The sequence below is a fragment of the Calliphora vicina genome, chromosome 1 (assembly GCF_958450345.1).
Source record: "Calliphora vicina chromosome 1, idCalVici1.1, whole genome shotgun sequence".
In the NCBI taxonomy this organism is placed as follows: domain Eukaryota; kingdom Metazoa; phylum Arthropoda; class Insecta; order Diptera; family Calliphoridae; genus Calliphora; species Calliphora vicina.
Window position 1 is genome coordinate 166,704,286 of NC_088780.1, and position 23,692 is coordinate 166,727,977.

A 23,692-nucleotide genomic window follows, 5' to 3' on the forward strand; every position below is an offset into this window, starting at 1 on the left:
AGTAACCATTTACATGATTGTGGTAACCATAATATGGTTAATTTACGATTTACATGATTGTATCAACCATATATATGGTTACAGGAAACAAATATTTGTTTGTGACAGCCATTCATATGATGAAGGACTTATCATATTATGTTGCTCTCGTCTTAAAGCTTATCATAATCTGAGAACTACATATTATGATAAAAATATTCATCATAAATATGGTTGCCACAAACATATATTTGTTTACTGTAACCATATATATGGTTGATACAATCATGTGAATCATAAATTAACCATATTATGGTTACCACAATCATGTAAATGGTTACTGTGACTATAATATTGTTAAAAATCTTGTAACACTATTTAAATGGTTACTGTAACCATGCCCAATTATATTTTTTCTCTAGACATGAAACGGTAATATTCCATCATGACAACACTCGGTCACATGTTGCAATACCTGTTAAAAAGTATTTTGAAATAAGTGGTTGGAAAGTTTTGCCTCACCCGCTTTATAGTCTAGACCTTGTCCCGTCCGGCTACTATTTGTTTTGATCGAAACAGAACGCTCTCTCTGGGATACGCTTTACTTTGAAATAGAGTATACGGTATTGGCTTGATTCATTCCTGAAAATGAGCGAATTCACTTAATTGTGAATAAATTCAAAAACAATCCATCGATTTTTATGATCGATATCTCATTTTGTTCGTATTACATGTGGCTTTGCGATAAAGTAATAAATCTGAAAAATTTCTGCCGTTTTCGATTTTTCATGATTTTTTAAAACAAAAAAATTTGCTATTTTCACATAAAGAATATATTTTTTGCTTCAATTTGTCATTATAACTCCGAAACTACTGAGCCGATTAAAACGCAATATATATGTGAAAATTTCTACATAGCATGGGGAAAATATTTTCAAAATTTAATCATTCAAAAGAAGAACATTAACAACTCAATTTTATGTATATCAAACAAAAAAGTAAAATTTTGTAAAAATGAGCGAATTCACTTAATTGTGAATAAATTTGAAAAGAATCAATCGATTATTATGATCGATATCTCATTTTGTTGCTATTATATGTGGATTTGCTATAAAGCAATAAATCTGAACAAGTTCTGTCGTTTTCAATTTTTCATGATTTTTTTAAAACACAAAAATTAGCTATTTTCATTTAAAAAATATATTTTTTGCTATAATTTGATATTATAACGCCGAAACTACTGAGCTGATTGAAACGCAATATATAAACGCATTAAAGGTTATCTAAATTTTTCTAAGTTTATAAATTATGTGGAGAAACGTCTAAAAAAATTCACTATTTTCCCAAAAAAAAAATTTTAAAAAAACTTTGGACCACAATACATCAAAATTGTTTAGTGTTTTAAAAAGCTTTTACAATATTTTCAATTTTGTTGCCCTGTGTAATCATTGCATTCATTAGTTATTAAAAAGAAAATTGAAATTAAAAATTAGTAATTTTGCAATTCTTTTAAATACATACATCAATTTAAATAAATATCCATAAACTGGTAAATACATATTTAAAAGTTTTCTTCCTTTGTTTTATTTAAATATTTATTGAAAAATTTATTGTCTTTATTCACATTTAATTCCAAAAAAAAGGTAAAACCGAACTTTATAATTAACATTTAAATAGGTTTTAGATTTATATTTTCATAAAGAGCACCGGAGAAAGAGAAATAAAATACACACAGAGAAAACAAAGAAACTTGAGGTTATCAAAATAATTAGTCAAAATTAACAAACTTTAAATGCCTTAATCAATAGTTTATCATGAGTACAGCAAAAATTTGTTTGCAACAACTAAATTGTTTAATTGTTACAATTAAACCTTTATAATGTGTATTATAGTTTAGAATTTGTAGATGTAATTATTTATATATGTAGTATGTATTTATGTTGAAAAGAGAAATTTAAAGAGGGAGAGCAGAGAGAGTATGTATTTAGTTTGAAATTGAAATTTTTGTTTTTGTTTTAGATTAAGAAAAAATTAGTATGACTAAATTGTTTTATAAATTTTATTTATGAAATTTGTTTAATTGTGATATTTTTTATTTACTTAAATAATTGAGCACAATTTATTATTATTATTATCATTATTATTGTTATTATTGTTTAGTTTACTATAGGTAAGTTTTCTGTATGTTTCAAGATGAAAATATTTGTTTTTTTTTTTGTTTTGTTTAAATATTAATCAATTATTATATAATTTTATTGATTTCTTTACATTTATTTTTACTAATTACTGTTTTATTGTCAGTTTTATTTGTCATCATTATTGTCATTTTAATATTTACAAAAACAAAAGTAGTTATTTCTTAATTAAGTAAACATTTTACATTTTACAATTTAGTTTTAATATTAATACGTTTTTGTTTCATCTGTATTTATTATTTACTAAAAAAAAATATTTATATATTTATACAATATATGGATGTATATAAAAAAAACAATTAAATATATTTATATAAAAAAGAACAATATTGTTACAAATAATATTTATTATTAAAAATGGTTTAAACAATAAAAAAACAACTTACATGCTGAAGTTTACAATTAGAAAAAAAAAAATAAGTATTTCTTTAAGCCCCCTCATACAAACTCTAAATAAAGAATTACAACTAAAGCGATCGGACACATAACTAGGTACGAATAATTTGAAATAGTTTAATTAAAATTAATGTAGATAGTCATAGATAAAAGCAACAAATTGACCATGATATTCCGAAATATCTTATTGTTCCTTGGCCCAACTTAGACAACATCTTGTCCATTTACTATAGGTTACAGGACATACTCAACAAACGGGACATCCTTGGACGAAACTGTGACGCTAATAGGTATTTATATTCACCTCTATCGCGAATCGCTATTTCTCATGAAATATTTTCCCTTTTCCTTTTTTCGTTCATCAACTTTGTTCACGTGAAAAATTCCTCTTGTTGAGAAAGTTTTAGATGGAATTTTGTAAACAATATATTTCATGGGAACAAAACTTCACATGTTATTGCCGATAGGGTTTATTGCCTTGGTTGCGGTATCGAATATGATTGATTAATGGGAGTTAAACTCAGGTGGTTTACGATTACTACTTGTAGAATCTCTAGCACCAAGACTCTATTGCCACTTAATAGAATCTTGATTAGACTTCCTGCAGTAGCTATATCTGGTCACTACATGATTGGATATATGTCGGAACGTATGGGTAATAATTTTGTCTAGACAACACTTTCTATGTATCTGCCTACATAGGAGGGCAGACTAAGATATCTTCGTACATATCCCAGCAGTTCCTGGAGACTGTCCCGAACTAGTGATTTTATCTATTATTTAGGGAGACAACTACTTACAAACTAGCTACGTGACTAGTTATTTTAACACGGCAATGTCCTAAACTGGGGGTCAATTTACCCTTTTTGATTACAATGAAACTGTCTGATAACTGGTTCAAAGTAGTCAACGCATTAGATTCACATACTGGTTACATAGATTCAGTTATCTTACTACCTAACTGGTTACTTTATCAGCTACTTAACTTGTTATTTCAACATGTGCGGTTGCTAATTGCTCAAATGTTTGTTAAAAATACATCTCATAGACAGTCCAACAACCGATTGCTTGTAAACAAACCTTCATCCGACAATTCTCCAACAGATAACTTCTGGAAGGTAAAATAACTTCATTCTAAAGTGCCGTACAAAATAAACATTTAAAGTGACTACACTCTAGGCTACTTAGAGTCACTAAAGTGACAATTGACTTCACGCTAGGTTACATGGGATGTGAGTATCACAATTTATATAACCAGTTTGTATGAATTACTCATAAAAAATGCAGTACACAATTAACGTTTAAAGTGACTACACTTTAGATTACTTAGAGACACTTAAGTGGCAATTGGGTTCAGGTTACATTACATGGGATGTATAATATAACCAACTGACTTCTCTCTGCACTACTAATAGCACATACGTGTCAAATGACCCAAAATATATAAATTAGAACCAACCAAGTATTCACACATTACTAACAATTACTGTCTATAAGGGATACATTGGCTACTTGTTTATCTACTAAGCGTGTCTTTCATAATCTATATCAGGGATGTCCAAAGCTAAAACTGCAGTTGTGTCGGTGAGCGAAAGAGAGCTCCACTGAAAGAAAAGTTTAGTGAACTAAACGATGTCAATATTTTTATGACTTTATTTGTGGGAAAAAACCGACAACACTTCAAAGATTTTTTAAAGTTAGAAATATATTTAACGATCCAAATATTTCTTTCAGTGATCATGAACAACAAATTTAAAAAATTAAAAATAGCAATACACCCGCTTAGCATGTGTATTCGTCGCTGTCTCAGAGAATAAGAATATGTGTATTGTTTATCAGCCCGAAAGCACAATGAAATGGGCACCATTGATATAGATTGTCTCAAAAATGTGTCACTGACAAATCATGGGACCACAATATTTACAAAGTCATCTGGATTAGGGAGAGCGGTGGTTTCTAGCTCTCATGTATAAATGTGCGTAGACTTGTTCAACTATATTACAATATGACAGTGGGCCTCGCTAAATGTAACCAAATCTGTTCTAGAGCAAAATTAGTTGGGAATTTTCTTTAGGAGGTTTTTCCACTTTTATATTGGTTTCAAATTAAAAAAAAAAACTCCCACTTAGGCTGAAGAAAAGCTGAAAATTATTCTCTGTATAAAAGCAAAATCGAATTAAATGGGGTTTTCGCTTTTTTCGACCGTGAAATATTTTCGATTCTGAAAAATATTTATTACTTGTGTAGAATGTGTGTAACGACATAATATTTATATATAACTAACCTAAATAATATCCCAAGAATTTGTTTTTTTTAATATTATCCAGCAGTTTGTATTCGATCGCCTCAATTGCAATTCATGTCTAATTGTGCATTTCCTTATTTTTAAATTATTATTATTTGTTTTTTGTTTTTTTTTTGATTTTGTTTTTGTATCAGAATAAAACTGATCTTAAAATTATTGTCAAGATATGTTTTTTCTAGATGATATTTAGCCTGGTTGTTATTATTTAGTTGGTTATTCGTTTTATTTTTCTTTTGTTTATATCTTTTCTCAATAATGAAAATAATTTAACAGAGTTTTTTTATAAATTAAATTAAAATAAAATGATATGCCTTGAAATTGGTTTGGATATTCACTTTCAAAATATGTATGGGATTTTGGTTTGTATATTGATACTGATATTTTAAATTTCTTTTTAAGTTTCAAAAAGTTTAATGTTCAATTAAATTTCTGTTCCTAAAAATCTAATAATTGATGCGAGTTTCTCTTGTTTTGATATTAATTACATTTTAGTATTTTTCTTTTGTAACTTTTTTTAAATTTTGCATATAGTTTTAAATAGCTTCAGATTTCTTTTTTTATTTTATTAAATACAATTATTTTAATTAGTATTTTTCTTTATTTTTTTTAATAATTTAAAACAATTTTCTATCTAATTTTTATGTCTTCATATTGGTTTAAGTTTTGTTAGAAAAAACTCTGTTAAATTATTTTTATATTTGATTTTCTAAATGATTTGTTGAACTTAAATTTTAAAAATATATTTGCTGTTGTTTTAATTACTATCAGGCAATAAATTGTATTTGTGTGAATATCTTTCTTACAACCAGGCTAAAGATTATTGTCAAAAGACAGGGCATTATTGTATAGGTAACGGAGGAATGATGTACAGAACCGGCTGATTCTTTATTGTTAATAACATTGATCTTCCAACCCAAATGATTGTGGGTAAAGCACTAGTTGAATTTATAAATATTAGAAGTTTCCATAAATTCCTAAAACAAATGGTTATGGTGGTTTTTGTCTTACCTGATAGTACAGCACATTTGGAGCGTCCATGGGCACCGTCCAATTAAGATAACCCGGGTCACCTTCTTCGCATAACAGGGTAAGAGTTTTCATGTATTCTTCGAATGTTTCAATTTCGGCTGAACGATCTATGGTTTTGTGTGTCCACTCACAATAGCGACCAGCTGGAAAATTTTATATTAACCAATCAGTATTAGGACTATTAGATATGTAAAGAAGGTCTTTGAAATATCTATCATTAGATATCCATATTGTCTATATTAATGACTATGATATAGGTAAAAATAGGTCAAAAATCGAGGATGTCCTGGTTTTTTCATTATATCTCAAACATTTGTGGACCGATTTTCTGGACTTTAAATATCAACTGAGCTGGAAGAATTCCGGAGATATTGATGTATGAATCGTGTATGTAAGTTATTTGTGGGCTTTGGAAAGTTGATTTCAACAGACAGACGGACATGGCTTAATCGACTCCGCTATCTATAAGGATCCAGAATATATATACTTTATAGGGTCGGAAAATTATATTGGGGAAATTACAAACGGAATGACAAACTTATATACCCTTCTCACGAAGGTGAAGGGTATAATCATGAGAATGTGAAGGACTTTCGCCCTGAAAAAAATATGTTTCCACATAAACAGAACTGCTTTCCATGAGAGATCACTTGAATTAAAATAATATATGACGTCAGCTTTACTAAATATAGAAAGAAGCAATGTAACAACTAATACAATTAACCAGGCTGCAGAGCTGAATTATACAGAAACTCTATAGTGACCATATTTAATTAAATTGAAATTCTTGCAAAGAGCGAGAGGCCGAAACAAGTTGGACGTTGAACACCCCAAGGTAGGGTTATTTCTCCTCTACTATCACTGATTGTTGTTTATCAATTATTTTTCAATTGGACAGAAAGCTGTTTCTTATATGGAAGATGTGGTATTTTTGGTTGCAGTAATGATTAGCGAAGATCAGCAACTGTAAAACAGAGCATGGGTCAGGAATTTATCCAAGCAAATCACAAATACCAATTAGACCACAAAGAGAAAATGCTAAAGGCGAAAAACTCACTATGATAGGAACAGGAAGAATATTTAGATGCTATCGGAAGTGTTAACTGGTCACAGGGTGATCCTTTCATGAATTGCTTTCGCAGCTACCGGGACCACGTAAAGGACAAAAAGTTTATTACTTTCTATGTTAATATCCGCATCTTCATTTGTCGAAAAGTCGATCTAGATCTAGGTGATGAAATATCTACTATCACTAACTGAATAGTGTCGAAATTGAGAATTGACAAGTCTGGAAATCATCGAGACGTCGAAACATGGTTATTGTTCAATTGCTTGATGAATTTAAGGATGAGTTAGTGATGGCTCAAGAAATGTTTCTGAATATTATTAGCCATGATCAGTGGGTTAAGAGTTAACTGCACCAAAACATTACCAGTTCTGTTTACCAAATAGACTACGCTTCGGACTATCACGGCTACGAAACTATTCCCTATCAGACATGATAAATGGTTATCAGATGAACTGTGTTATTGTATCTGGTGACTCACTATAAATCTCTTGGAAGGAATCTGGAAGGACGTTTCGTTGCTATCGGAAGTATTAACTGGTCATAGAATGAAGCTCATGAAGCTGCCAGGACCGCGGAGAGGAGACAAAAGTATATCACCTTCTCTGTTAATGTCTGCTTTTTCATTTGTCGAGAAATATAACGAACGAAACGAACAATTCAACAGTCTCTAGAAGATCTATATGTTGAATCATTAACTGAATATTATCGAATTTGAGAGTTGTCAAGTCTTGGAAATATCGATAGATCGAAACTTGGTTATTGTTCAATTGGTCGATGAACTGAATATTATTAGTCATGATCAGTGGGCTAGGAGTTAACTCAACCAAAACAGAACTGGGTTATTGGATCTGGTGACACACTATAAAACTCTTGGAAAAGAAACGGAAAGACATTTCGAACAACACTTTCACCAGTAAGCCGCGAAAAGGAGGAACAAGTTATTAGCCTTCTCTGTTAATGTCCGCCTCTTCATTTGATGAGACATATATTTCTTAATGAATTTACATTTACCGAACGTAGAAGTATATGCCTAAGAGAGAGGTCTCGGGAGCCAGACTGTGTAAACAAATGTGTCAGGTTGAATCTGGTAGTCATTTCACCAGCCCCAGTCTTGATCTAGTTCAAAGATCTCTTTGCGTGGTGTGGTCACGTAAATCAGCCAGGTTTTTAGCAACATGTCATTGAATTTAGGAAATTTTTAAAACTTACCAGCAGTGGGTATAGGACTTCCATCTTCGTCGTATTCAACGCCAGCATATGCTTTTTGTTTAGTCAATTCCAAACCAGTCTTTTGGCCAATGCCTCCCTCAGGCGAGTCAGTAATATAAAATGGATGGTATCTGTGCACAAACAGAAATGTAATTAATTAAACATATAAAATGAATAACCTAAATACAATTTAATAATCACCTGGCAGGTTGGCTGGGATTATCACCACCCTCCACAAAGAATTCATAAGTTTTACCACGTTCCACGGTGATTTCGGGTATCAGTAAATCGTTAATATACCAAGCAATACCCCAAGACGGTTCGCCAGTGATGGGAGTGTAGCCACGTTTACCACCGGTTGGACCAATTCTAGCCGTAAAAGTATTTTCATTATCGATTTTACGTGTAGGCCAAGCCGTGGGACCACTCTCATCCTTAACACTGTACAGTGAAGTTTTGCAGGTATTATCATTCTAAATAAAGGAAATTTAAAGTAACACTGAATATAACAAAATCCAATAAATGATTCACTACCTTTGAGGAGAAATTAATGCGTATGTCATCGACATTATGGTCGCTGGGAGTGTGAGAATGAGCATTGGCCTCTTTGCGATTATTCAAAGGACCAATGGCCGCTATAACGGACACTTCACGTTCTGTGGGAATGGGTACATCATAAATAGCTTCATTGGTTTGCAAAAGACGTTTATATCTAATAGTGGTAACGCCATTCTTACGATCGCCACTTACTAAAATGGACAAATTTGCAAAATTACTACAAGATTCTTATACTATATTTGTAAAGTACTTACAAACCACCACATCGTTGCGAGCCCCTATTCTCTCATCCGGACAAGCACCATTTTGGCCATCGCACTGCGATAAATCAGACAAGAAATAATCCTCTGCTCGGAATACACGAGCCGTTGTATCATAGAATGCCACCACTACATCGGACTGAGACATTTGTGCCCGACCATTGGCCCCCGACAAACCAAATGCCATATACTGATCTTCATTAATGCGACCATACAAATCAATTTGTATGTACTCTCCTTGTAACTCCCATTTCACCTGCAACTTGTTGGGCAACAATTCCCGGCAGTTGGAGTAGGAAGGACGTGGAGTTGTAGTAGTCTAAAAAGTAAAAGTTAAGCAATAAATAAATGATTAATTTAAATGCAAATGGCTGGGGAATGGGGTTTTTGTGTTTAGTTAATAATGAGCACTATTAGTTTGATTTTGGTATGTTTGTGTTGTTGTTAAACTATTGGCCACAGAATAAATGATGAGAAGCGAAGCTATTTTTAAAGTAAATTTAACAATACTCTTTTTATTATACATATGCTAGCTGTCATTTGTGTGTTTGTGACAGCTGGTCTTCGCTTCCAGTCAGTTATTCTATGCTATTGACTAGTACTTACAGGAGAATACCACCATGGAGGCTAATGAGTTTTATATTATTTGGTTGTTTTGGTGACAAAAGATAAAAATACATAATGTTTGGTTACGAAATGTAAAAAATGTCCATGATTTTGTTAGAGCAAAAAATAATACGTATAATAATAATAATATACAAATATAAATGTTTTTAGGACAAAGGTAGTTAAATAATTGTTGTTAATGTTAAAACTAAAGCAAAAACTAAAAAAAAGGTACTAAAGTTTAGAACAACTCACGTTGGAGGGCTGTTGTTTTCTACAGAAAACTAATAAATATATTTTCCGTTCCATTTTAACAATGTCTCGATATTTCTTAGCTTAAGGTTATACAGTCTGTTAAAATAAATTTTGTATGAAAGCTGTCAGTATAACTTTAGGTTAAAAATAAGTAGACATTGGGGATTAGAATATTATATTAACGCAGAGAAATAACATAGTTGTACATGTTTATTGTAACTATTTCACAGTAACTATTTACATGATTGTGTTAACCATAATATGGTTAATTTTCGATTCACATGATTGTATCAACCATATATATGGTTACAGTAAACAAGTATATGTTTGTGACAACCATATTTATGATGAATAATTTTATCATAATATGTTATTCTCAGATTATGAGAGCAACATAATATGGTAAGTCCTTCATCATATAAATGGTTGTCACAAACATATACTTGTTTACTGTAACCATATATATGGTTGATACAATCATGTGAATCGAAAATTAACCATAATATGGTTACCACATTCATGTAAATAGTTACTGTGACTATAATATTGTTAAAAAACTTGTAACACTATTAAAGAGGTTACATGTAAACATTTTTTCTCTGCGTCTTGAAATACTCGCATCAGAAGAAACACGTTTTAAAGTTATTTTTTAGGTGTAATATTATACAATGTAATATTATAAATCTTGTTGGTAAAGTTATGGATTTGTTTAAGTTTAGGATTAATATCCTCTAAAATAAACTAATTTAGGCTAAATTACACAAATTTCTAATAAATTTACATACAAATCAATCCGCATTATTTGAAATTTTATATATTTTTTCTTAAATAACCAACAGCACAAACTTTTCCTCGTGAGATGTTCTACTAAATTTTGATTGTTTTGAATTCCAAAAAACATTTTACTTACGGTTATTTTAGTTTGTCCCAAAGCTGGTGGTACATCTAAATCTTTGGGTATAAAAATATGACCGAAATTATGTCTATACTCAACGCACCAAACCGAAAGCCAGTCAATATCGTAAACGGTCAGGGAACCGGGCAATTGAATTTCAATATCTTCTCCCTGATAGCCACGTAGAGGTTCTAAGGAACCGATTTCGTTGGGCACCTAAGAAAAATTTAAAACAAATTTAGTAATGCTATATAAAATAAACAAACTTGCACATTTCAGCTCAACTTCCATAAGAGTTTTTATTGATTTGAACCCACCTTAATACCCATAATATTCGGTTCCGTACCATTGCCCACCCAAAAGTAGGCATCTGGTCCGGCACCATCGTAATGTAGATTTGGTATATAAAATGTTTTGGCATCTAAGACACTGATATTGCTCGATCTTAAACCGTGAGCTAATCGTTTGAATTCCGGTAAAACGCGTGGCTTGGGCACATCTATGCCCGGTGGGATGAAAACTTCACCAAAATCAACCTGAAAATTAAAAGGAAATTTTTTTTTAAATTAAAGTTTACTTTAAAATATAATTCTTTTAAATATGTTTGTTGAAATACTCGTATTATATATTTATGTATCTATTTATCTATAGAGCAATTGTATATTCATTTGTACATGTTCATTAAATTTGCCCCAAAAAGAAGATTTTTAATTAAAACAAATAATAAATGTTTGTGTAAGAGAATAAAAATTTTTAGTTTTTTTATTTTGTATATTATATCTAAGTATATAAAGATACAAATATTTATAGTATTAATTTTAGTATGTATAGGTAGGTATATATATTCTTAAGTTTAAGTAAATAAACCATTTCCAATGGTATACAAGATTTTAAAAATCTGTTGGTTTTGCTTCAAGGAAAATGTTCTTTAATTTTTTTCTGAGATCTACGCATTTACGTTAAGTTTTCTTTTAGAAACATATACAAAATGTGTATGAACCCGAAGAAATTACACTGTATGTAAAATTATCTATTTTGAAAATACACATCAAAACACCGATCTGAACCAACTTTTGAAATCGATGTCTTCCGATCGGGATGAAATTTGCACCAAGGTAAGTCCTATTGGATAGTAATTCAGATAAAAAAAAAGGTCTTCAAGGAAAAAATCTAAGCTTTCTTTTGAAAAAGGCCTATTTTGAAAAATAAAGTTTTTGATTTCGGAAAAAAATTTGATTTTTTTTTTAAATTTTTTTTCGATAGAATGAAGAAATAGCTATCTAAACAATTATGACACATAGTTAATAAGTTACATGGATGAGAAAAAACACCTGTTTGGCGAAAATGTCAACTTTTGACCCTATCTTAATCAGAGAGTTCTCGACCGATCTGGTTGGAAAATTGTGTCTAAATCACTATCCTATCCTTGACATCGACTTCAAACTTCACTTGACATGAAATCCCCCATATTGATTCCTATGGTTCCAATATGGAACAAAGGGCCACAATAAAGTTTTTTGATTGATGATCTGGATACGTATTGGTGTTTCAACTGCTCTTTTCCACATGTCTCTGTTTGAGATAACATTAGGCCAAAATATCTTGAGCAGTTTTCGTAATGAGCGATTAATGAATACCTGCAAGGATTGCAAGTCGCTGGCTGTAGTGATGCATGTTTCACAGCCATACAATGGAATGCACATTAGATGAAAAGAGGTGGAGCTTGGTCCTCAAATGATTTTGATACGATTTGCAATACTTATCTTTTCGCGAGCCGCCTGATGATGATATGACACTACCCAGATACATACACAGAGAAAACAGATTCGTGTTGGCAACCGAATTTGTTGCCAATCGAATAATTCTATCTTCATGACCGAATTTTACAGTTGTGGCTACAACATTTTAGAAGTGGTAACAAAAGTTTGGTTACTTTAACCGAAATTCTTCTTTATCAACTGAATTTCTGTTGATAGAATCGAAAAATTCTATGTGTGCAACCGACTCATTCGATTGGCAACAAATTCGGTTGCTATCACGAATCTGTTTTCTCTGTGTATATAAACGATTGGACATCTTCAAGATTTACGTTTCATATTTGAATCTATTAGTTGTTGGTGGTATTTAAACGCAGCATAAAATCACTTGCCGTGGTCTGTATTTCCCCTAGTTTAGCTGCTATATAGTTGAATGTCTGGGCTAGGAGACATATTCGTCGTCATAATCGATATCTTCGAGGCGTCCAGTTAAGCCCCAACCCAGCAAAAAATGGTGCTTCCTCGGAAGCAGGTTTGTAAGGCAGAGAGCACTTGTATACTGCTACCACTTCGCATGAAAGATTACATGATTTTTATATAAGGAATCCAAAATAAGCATATTTCACAGCTTTAAAATCAACCTGATTTCATCGAATTAAATATGTGCAAATAATTGTGCACATAAATTTTAGAGCTGCTGAGAAGCAATAAAATCTTACAGACCCAGTGATTGCCTAACAAGAAGAGCTGATTTTGTCTAAGTTCTTCACCACCTATACGAATAGCTTAATGTATGCCTTCCAAAATCATTTTAGTAAGGCAATATTTTTAGGATGCAATTAATGTAGCAGTAGAAGATGCAGTAATCATATTTATTGCTTCCAAATCCAGAATATTATTTGCTGGGAAGTGATGCCTCTTCTATTCGTTGTTGCTTTTACTTTAAAGGAGTAAATCCCGGTAATTAAACCGGATTAAATCAATCAATGCATGTGGCACTCCTTTGCAAAATACCGATATACATACGTAAAGAATCCAATGTTATACTCCGTTTTAAAGAACGCAAAAAGAGGAGTTATTAATTTTTTTTAGTTTTCATTGGCTTTTTATACCCTAGAAGGGTATATACATATAAGTTTGTCATTCCGTTTGTAATTTCTACATTTTTCATTTCCGACCCTATAAAGTATATATATTGTGGATCCTTATAGATAGCGGAGTCGATTAAGCCATGTCCGTCTGTTGAAATCAATTTTCTGAAGACCCCAGATATCTTCGGGATCCAAATCTTCAATAATTCTGTCAGACATGCTTTCGAGAAGTTTGATATTTAAAATCAGCAAAATCAGTCCACAAATGGCTGAGATATGAGGAAAAAACCAGGACAACCTCGATTTTTGACCTATTTTTTACCTATATCTGGATTACTAAGACAATATGGATATCTAATGATAGATATTTCGAAGACATTTGCAACGAAGTATATAAGACCATAGTAAGTTGGACCTACAATGGGTCAAAATCGGAAACAACAATTTTGATACCCAAATTTATTTTGTTCACCAAAAAAAAAAAAAATTGAAAAAACAAAAAAAAAATTTTAAAATTTAAAAAAAAAAAAAATCAAAAAAAAATTTAAAATAACAATTAGAAGAATTTTTTTTTTCAAAAAATTAAAAAAACAACTTTGGAAAAAAAACAAATTTTGTTTACCTAAAAATATTTAAAATTTTTATTTTGAAGTATAATTTGGTGAAGGTTATATAAGATTCGGCACAGCCGAATATAGCACTCTTACTTGTTTTATTTAAGATTATACTCGAATTTTAAGATAAAGATTTCGAAACCTCTTTTGAAACGGAGTAAACCTTAAAAAAAAAATTTAATAACTTTTTACCAATAAACCACAAATAAAATAATTTTCCTTAAAAAATAATAAAAAATATCAACAAATTTAAAAATGAAATATCTCCTGATTTTGACGTGATATTTGAAAACGAAATATAGCACTCGATTTTATCACCCAAAATAAAGTTTACGTGTATCGGCGTACTTTGGAAGGCCTCCCATGGACCCATTTACTGACTGTGTAAAATTTCATTAAAATATTAATACATTTTCAAATATACATACATGTTATTAATGTACATTTGAGAGTTTCCATAAAATGCAATTTGTAAATGGTGTAAACTTTGTAGGTAAATAAAAATAAATCTACCCATAAGAGTATAAGTATTTATATGTACCCTACGTATGTATGAATATAAATTTATATATTTATGTACACAACTTTAATTACGATTATATACACATAAAAAATACATATAAACTCACACAATGGTATTTGTATTGAATAAACTTGAATGGATTCAAGGAGACAAAAATTTCGACCAAAACACAATGCGCGCGCACTTTTTTGGGGGGAATTTGACAAAATAAAATAAAAACTCCCAAATACTCATACACACACTGACAGAGCACACACAAGCATACAAATAGGAAAAAGGAAACTTACTTTTTAAAAAAGCTTTTAAAACTGTGTATGTATTGCGTTGTGGTATTTAAATTCACCATTCTAATGGTTAATGGTGAAATTAAGCTTTCTCTCTCTTTTATTAAAGCAAGTTTTTATGTGTTTGTGAGCAAAGGAATTTCTATTTGTTGTGTATATATTAGGGTATCCAAATTATTCGATTTCAGAAGTGGTGATTTTGACACGGATTACAAATATTGCTCAGGCCAGCCAAAAATTTTTGAAGACCAAAGTCCCAGGATGACACAAAACCATTTATTTTTAAGTATTTCTGAGAAAAACTTGGTTTTGGAAAAAAAACATTCTGTTTATGAAAACATTAGTTTTACTTAGGACTTTTTAACCCTTTACCATGAATAGTAAGTGTATACCACTTTGAAATTTCCACAATTTTCATTTAACGAAATCGATAGAAATCGTATGTCTGTTTGGTTAAACATTCCAAAAACCCCAAATAAAACTAATAATAATTTACCGAGCATGGGATTACCGACAAAAAATCACTGAAATCGAGTAGCGAAAAATTAGAAAAATTTACAGGAAATTTGTACCGGGAATTCCGTGGATAAAAACCCTAGTTATGCTAAAAATTGTATGTAAGAATATCAACGCAAACCGTGAATTGGATATAATACTTTCGTTTTGATTGGAACGCGTTATTGTGAATATCATTATTACTTATTTAAATTCAGAATTATGAAAAATTAAAATAAATATTTTCATTCCGGTATTCTTCATTACATTACCGAATTTAAAAATTTTGCGGCAAAAAAACGAATTTGAAAAAACTGGCACGACTTTCATAATTTTGTCTAAGGTTTAGTGGTCACTTTACTAACCACCTTTCCAAGAGTCTTTAAAAATGTTTAGTGACATCTATTGGCATTTTGCTAAACAATTAAATCTTTTTAAGTCTTCGTTTAAGTTTTTTGGCAAAACCGTCAGGTTGCTCTGGTCAGATTAATATATTAATTTGAAATATTGTAAACCTCAGTTTTTTTAAGGGGCTTTCCCGCATTCAATTAATGCATCAATGCATTTCTCTACATAATATTGTTACGAAATTGTGCTTGAATTCAAATATAACGATTTTAAGGGCTGATTTAAAAGTAGCATAATGCTTTCAAATAACAGTGCTGTAATAGCAAACTGTAACATATCTGTGGGCATTATAAAATAAAAGCTTTCAGTTGACCATTGATCGTAAGTTGGCAACGCTGTTTTAATTCGAATATTCAGTTAAGGAACATTGTAGAAATAGAGCTTTCTAAATGGTAATGCAGTGTTATAAATAGTGGCAGAGGTTGCAGTCGTTAGTGAGTTTATCAGAGACGCTTTTCGAATAAACATCAACTGAGTGCCTTAAAGTGTGTTGTGTTTTTTTCCAAGTAAATTCGTGTACATTATAAATTGTGTCTGTATTTCTGAGAATTTACAAACGTGTATAAAAAAAACATTGAGTGACTATTTAATTCTGTTGTTGTTGTTGTACATTTGAATAAATAAAGAGTTGTTACAATTTTCAAACTACTAAACGGCTTTTATTTGCAATCAAAAGTGTCCGGTTTATTTAAAGGAAATAAACCAAACGTTTTGAAAACGTTAAAACGTAACAATATTATGTTATTTTGTAAGGATGCCGCGTGTACTCAATGAACGTTTAATTGAAGATATGTTGTTCAAGGGTATACCTTCCGATGGTAATGTGTCTGCAGTCTTGTACCCGAAGAAAAAGAAAACTATTAGCAACAAGTCGATCTGATGATGGTGCTCGGTGACATACCTTTAAGGGCTCCAGGCAAAAAAATTTGGCTAATACTTCTGTTGTTGTGGAACCAAAATGGTGAAAAAATTGTCGATTGGAAGAGCCGGTTGATTACACAGAAGGTGCGGGTATACCGAATTATATAAAAGAATTGGATAATGTCTCACCTACACAGTTATTTCGTTTGCTTTGTTCAGAAAATGTTGTCAAAATGATAAGTTTTCAAACAAATTTATACACTACGAAAATTTGTATCATAATTATGTTTAATGCCAACCGCCATGGTGGTTAATAAACTAACCACCTTAGTCCATAAAAACCTTTTTACTGTATTTGTATTTTTTCTTATTTTTCATAATATGTGAACCCCAATTAAAGTAAAAATTTAAGTTTATTCAAATTATAAACTTATAGACATACAACTGTGGCAGAAAGAGTTGAAGAAATGTATAACCAAACTATAAATGTAGAGTTTTAGTAAACGTACATAGTTCTGTAGACATTAATTTTTTTTGACTATAAAAATGGGGCCGCCTATTTTTACTCAAATCGTATATTTTGACAGTAGAAGAATGAATACCAAATTTGGTGAGGCTAGCATGTCCGGAAATAGTTTTTGCCGCTACTTGGGATTTTTCGGCCATAGTGCATAGTTCGAATTATTCGCATCAATTAATTATTCGTAAGAAATTGTTCGAATGGATGGATACCCTATTATATATCCTATAAATGTAGATATAAACTGTGCTTGAGTTATTTTTGTGGCTGAGAGTGTTAATAGTATTTCGTTCTCCATATGTATAGAAATTTATACTATCCATATATAAATAAATAAGTATAAGTATTTGTAAGTTTATATACTAAGTATCTACATATGTATGTGTGTGTGAGAGGGGGGGGGGGTTGTGAGTTTATGTAGTACATATATACAAACATACAGTTTGAGTACTTATTGTGAGTAGCACTTGTATTAATCAAAAATGTCTGCCGTAAATTTTATTATTACTACAACGTTGATGTTTATAAGGAGGACGACGACTACGACGCCATCTTTAAAATATTTATTTACCCAATTCTCCTTCCTCATCCATTACATCCATTGTATTTGTATGTATGTATGCAGTGTGGTAGGTACTCTTTGTCTAATTATACGTAAATAATTTTATGCAGATTTTTCTTTTAATTTTTGTTGTTTTAGTTTGTTGCCATTTCGCTTGATTTTGTGTGAGTAAATTTCTCTCAAACATTGTTGGTTTTTAAATAATAATAAAAAAAAAGAAAATAAATAATAAAACAAAACAAAAGGATTTAAGTACGAGTATTAAATGCTGCTTGCTGCTCTAAGATCTGATCTGACTACATATTTTGCTTTGTTTATTATTTTTGTTTATTTACTTTGTTTTCATATATTTTTTTTTTAAATTTTCGACTAAAAATTTAATTGTGGTTTGTGTTTTTTTCTTTGTTTTACAAATATTCATACTAAATATGTATGTAATACATATTTTTGGGACAAAGTTTGTGTTGGGCGCGGTTGCATATTTCTTTTTTTTTTTTGCTTATTTTTCTTTTTATTAAATAAGTATTTTGTTCTCATTCTATGGTTAGTTATTTTTGTTTTCATACTGCTACCACAAAGCCAAACAATGAATTTAAATGAAAATAATTATTTAAGTTTGTTTTCAATTTATAATCAGTTGGAAATTTCATATAGCTTTTGCTTTGTGTGGAAATGTGCTAAGTTCACTTTATATGGAAATTGTTATTTTAATGCATAAGTAAAACTACAAAAGATTGCACAGCAACAATTTGTTTAAACTATCATAATATATTAGGACATTATGACAATATGACTTCTTAGCAGACCATTTGAATACCCCAAACATTTTGCATTTACATTCTCGTTCCAAATTTCTAAGTTACGAAAGCGGGTCAATAAGTCCATGACTTTTTGAATTTCCCAACTCTTAACTGAAAGGGCAATACTGATTCTGTCATCAGGCATCTGCCAGTTGACTCCTGTAAAAATTTATAGCCTGACTGAAAAGAGTTTTGAAAATGGAAAAAAGTGAATTTCATCTGCTCATTAGCAATATTTTTTGCGAAAAAAACCATCACTCAAACCAAGGCTAGGCCAGCTAAATACTATGGGAACTCTGCACCATCAATTTCAATGGTAAAAAAGTGGTTTACAGAATTTCTTTGTGGTCGTACAAGCACAAAAGATGCAGAACGTTCTGGACGACCAGTTGAGCGAAAAAATTAAAAAAAAATTCCCGATATTGGCGATTGGAAATTGGTGCAAGAGATTGTTGAAGCCATAGGCACTTACATGGCTTAGTGGTTTCAATTCTGAATGATCATTTGGGTATGAGAAAGTTTTCCGCAAGATGGGTGTCGCGTTTACTCACAATCGACAACAAAGGCAATCGTGTGACAATTTCGGAGGAGTGTTTGGCGTTGTTCAATCGCAACATGAATGTGTTTTTGTGCTGTTTAGTAACCGTGGACGAAACTTGGAAGCAACACCACAAGAGACCAAACATCAGTCAAAACAGTGGGTTTATCGGGTTGAATCGGCCAATGTGGGTTTGTCATCCTTTTTTTTAGGATGCAAGCGGTATAATCCACATTGTGTAAAATAATCAATAGCGAATATTATGACAACTTATTGAGTGTTATCTAGGCGAGGTATCAAGAATATAATTAAAATTTTTGGAATGCAAAACATCCAATTCCCCGCCTAGAGGCTCTGTCTTTGTGATTGCATGTAGCAAAATATTGTGAAAATCAGTTTTGGAAGCTGTATGGAAGCAATAATAATTCCTACTGCTTTCAAATTAATAACGGTTTTAGCTTTTTTTGATCCCGTATATTCCAAAAAAAGGCAAACTACAGTCTTGCAATATTGCAACTGCGAAATTGAATGGCTTTTCGTGTGTATTTTAATATTGAATAACGGTGACTATTTGCGTTTGTAATGTTGCAAGACTGTTAAATCTAATGGGAAAACTTTAACAAATAAATATGAAAAAATAATAACAATTTAAATTCTTCTACCCCATATAATCACGAAATCTTAAATATTCTTTTAAATAAAAAAAAAATGAAAGATTTTCCTTTTTTGTATTTAAATAATAAAAAAAATAGCAACCATGCAGCACTGCATACTGCGCAAACTGGCATAAAATACAACGAATACAACATAATAAAGTAGAAGATGAAAAAGATAATGATGGTGATGAAGATGATGATGATAAAGAAAACCACAACAATGTTATTTAACTTACCGTGAAACGTCTACACCATACTGAGAGCCATCTTATATCCTTAATCCTTTTTCCCATAGGCAAACGCAGTATGATGTCCGTATTATTGTGAGCCTTTAATATGGGGGGATCACTGGAAAAAGAATGAATGAAAAAAAATTCAATTATTTAAAATGTTAGCAGCATACATTTGAGTTAAAGTAAAAGTTTTTGAAATTTATGAGCATTTAAGAAATTAATGGCTTTTTTGTTTAATTGTTATTTATAGCATGAAGGAAATTAATTGCAATTAAAACATGCATTTGAAAGAGAACTAGTAAGTTGGAAACTGACCCGATGTTTCATTGCAAAATTGTAACACATGTAAAATATATCAAAGTACACAAGCACATACAATTTTCTGAAAATGAGCGAATTCACTTAATTGTGAATAAATTCAAAAAGAGTCCTACGATTTTTATGAGCGATATCTCATTTTGTTCCTATTACATGTGGCTTTGTGATAAAGCAATAAATCTAAAAAATTTCTGACGTTTTCGATTTTTCATGATATTTTTAAAACCAAAAAATTTTTTATTTTCATGTAAAAAATATATTTTTAGCTTTAATTTGTTATTATAACTCCGAAACCACTCAGCCGATTGAAACGTAATATATATGTAAAAATTTGTACATAGCATGGGGAAAATGTTTTCAGAATTTAATCAAGCGAAACAAGAACATTAACTACTCAATTTTATGTATATCAAACAAAAAAGTAAAATTTTGTGAAAATGAGCGAATTCACTTAATTGTGAATAAATTCGAAAAGAATCAATAGATTTTTATGATCGTTATCTCATTTTGTTGCTATTATATGTGGATTTGCGATAAAGTAATAAACCTGAATAATTTCTGCCGTTTTCAATTTTTCATTAGTTTTTTAAAACACAAAACTTTGCTATTTTCACGTAAAAAATATATTTTTTGCTTCTATTTGTTATTATAACTCCGAAACTACAGAACAGATTAAGACATAATATATAAACGGATTAAAGGTTATGTAAATTTGAACTTTTCTAAGTGTAATTCAATAATATCGAATTAAACCTTTTTGAGTTACCATAAATTATGCGGAGAAACATAAAAAAATTCACAATTTTAGAAAAAACAAGTAAGGAAGTATGGTCGGTCAAGCCCGACCATATAATACCCTACACTAAGTAAAAGAGCAAAACATTTTTCTTTTAAAATTTCAATAATTTATGTTTTTGTGTGATTTTCGGAAGTGGGCCTTATATGGGGGCTATGACCAATTATGGACCGATCACCATGAAATTAGGTCGTGTGATTTATGTCTATATTAAAGTTAACTATGTTGAATTTTGTGTGTATACCAACATTTTTAAGCGATTTATGCACTTTAAAGTGATTTTCGGAAGCGGGTCTATATGGGAGCTATGACTAATTATGGACCGATCGTAACAAAATTTGGTAACATGAATTTTGTATATATAAAACTTATTTGGAGCGGAATTTGTGGAGATACATATATAAATTAAACATTTATGACCGATAAAGTCCAATTTCGGAGGGACATTTGTATGGGGGCTAGGTGAAATAATGGACCGATTTCAGCCAGTTTCAATAGGCTTGGTCCTTGAGCCGAAAAAATAATATGTACCAAATTTCATCGAAATATATTCAAAATTGCGACCTGTACTCTGCGCACAAGGTTTACATGGACAGCCAGCCGACCAGACGGACGGACATCGTTTAATCGACTCAGAATGTGATTCTAAGTCGATCTGTATACTTTAAGGTGGGTGTTAGACTAATGTTTTTGGGCGTTACAAACATCTGCACAAACGCATAATACGCTCCCCACTATGGTGGTGTAGGGTATTAAAATTGAAAAAAAATTTAACATTTTTGTACTTAGGTAGTTATTTATAGAAAATTGTCTAATTAATTCAAATTTTAACTGTGATTCATAAAAAACTAATTCGTAATTTCAAAAATTTGTTACATACATTCAAATATTGGTCAGTGTAAACAAACAACTTTCATAAATACAATTTGAACAATTGATGTTTTTGATTCTAATACTCATATTTAAGCTCAAGAGATTCCTCTAGAGATTTTAAAATGAAAATAATATTTACAATAGATGAATGGAATTCTACCATAGAAAAGAAACAGAAAAAAACACCACATTATGGCAAATAATTGAAATTAATATGAAAAACATATTCAAGGCATTCGGTAATAATAATAATGATAATAATGTTGATGGTTGGTGGTGAAGGTACGGTACGTTTTTGTTCATACTTATAACCGAGAAACTTTCATTATATTGACATAAAGCATCATTGACGAGGCATCAACATTATTAAAGATTTCGTTTTGCAATTATATTTACTAAAAACTCCAACCCTCAAAACACAACGACCATAAACATGGATGATTAAACAACAACTTGCAGACAGACAGACTGACTGACTGACTGACAAACTGAAGGACGAACAAACATTATTTGCTGGTACTCAACCTGAAAAATCAACATGTTTTTGTTGATACAAATGAATGATTTAATATCAATCATTCATCATGGATGGCCCAAAGGCAAGTGTTAAGAAGTGTTTTGAAAACTTGAAATTTTTGTATTGAATTCATTTGGTGTGTGTGTGCCGTGACTTTGATACATTTATATCATTAAAGTAAATTTACCCTTGAAATGTCTATATTTACTTAAATGCTATGAAAATAAAGAGTATTAGTAGAAGTACGTAAAATAATGATTTTATACGGTACTTCTTATAGAGTACTTTTGTTAATACCCAGAAGGTCATTCATTTACACTTTGATTTCAAACTCTCGTAATGAATATTATTGTATTTTAAGCACTCACGAAAATGGTCTATATTTTTGTTATATTTTAGCTATTTGTCTATTCAGCAAGTCTGATCACTTGCCTGACACCACTTTATATAATTTTGTTACTTTATACATCCCTGGTAATCTAACGTGAAGTCAATCGTTACTTAAGTGTCTCCAAGTAATCTAGAGTGTAGTCACATCAAACGTTTATTTTGTACTACATCTTTTTGTTAGCATTTTCCACAAACTGGTTTTATAAAAATTGTGTTGATATAATTCTCATACAGTTTATTTTCTTTTTGCTTATGTTTCTAGCCAATTGTCACTTTAGTGTCTCTAAGTAACCTAAAGTGTAGTCACTTTAAATGTTTATTTTGTACTGCACTTTAGAAAGTAGTTATATTACCCTCCAGAAGTAATCTAATGGAGAGTTGTCGGAGGAAGGTTTGTTTGAAAGCAAACGGTTATTAGACTATCTATGAGATGTCTTTTTAACTGACTATTTGAGATGTATCCGGTATGTGAATCCAATGCGTTGATTACTTTGGACCAGCTATTAGACAGTGTCATTGTAATCTAAAAGTGTCAATTGAACCCCTGCTTAGGACATGTTATGTAACCAGTTCTCACCCTAAATGATAGATGAAATCCTTAGTTTCCTAGAACTGCTGGGTTGTTAGTAGAGTGACATTTATAGATGCTTTATGTGTTTATGTGGTTTATATTTGTAGAAAATACTAATAGAAGGTTTAA

General features: G+C 30.8%; 1 protein-coding gene across 2 annotated transcripts in view; it reads right to left on the reverse strand.

Moving 5' to 3' along the window:
* Nucleotides 1-5,512: 5,512 nt before the first annotated feature.
* LOC135948683 (protein Skeletor, isoforms B/C) overlaps nucleotides 5,513-23,692 on the reverse strand; it is a 92,259-nt gene continuing 74,079 nt past the window's right edge. The window contains exons 4-13 of one of the 2 annotated variants that reach the window (XM_065498082.1): nucleotides 20,102-20,213; nucleotides 11,074-11,292; nucleotides 10,772-10,972; nucleotides 9,607-9,627; nucleotides 8,995-9,319; nucleotides 8,717-8,931; nucleotides 8,384-8,655; nucleotides 8,183-8,313; nucleotides 5,884-6,047; nucleotides 5,513-5,810 (exon numbers count right to left, since the gene is read on the reverse strand). In XM_065498082.1, the coding sequence (XP_065354154.1) occupies nucleotides 5,640-5,810; nucleotides 5,884-6,047; nucleotides 8,183-8,313; nucleotides 8,384-8,655; nucleotides 8,717-8,931; nucleotides 8,995-9,319; nucleotides 9,607-9,627; nucleotides 10,772-10,972; nucleotides 11,074-11,292; nucleotides 20,102-20,213 (1,831 nt within the window). In that variant the 3' untranslated portion in view covers nucleotides 5,513-5,639. The remainder of the gene's footprint in view (nucleotides 5,811-5,883; nucleotides 6,048-8,182; nucleotides 8,314-8,383; nucleotides 8,656-8,716; nucleotides 8,932-8,994; nucleotides 9,320-9,606; nucleotides 9,628-10,771; nucleotides 10,973-11,073; nucleotides 11,293-20,101; nucleotides 20,214-23,692) is intronic. The other variant, XM_065498083.1, reaches the window with a different exon arrangement.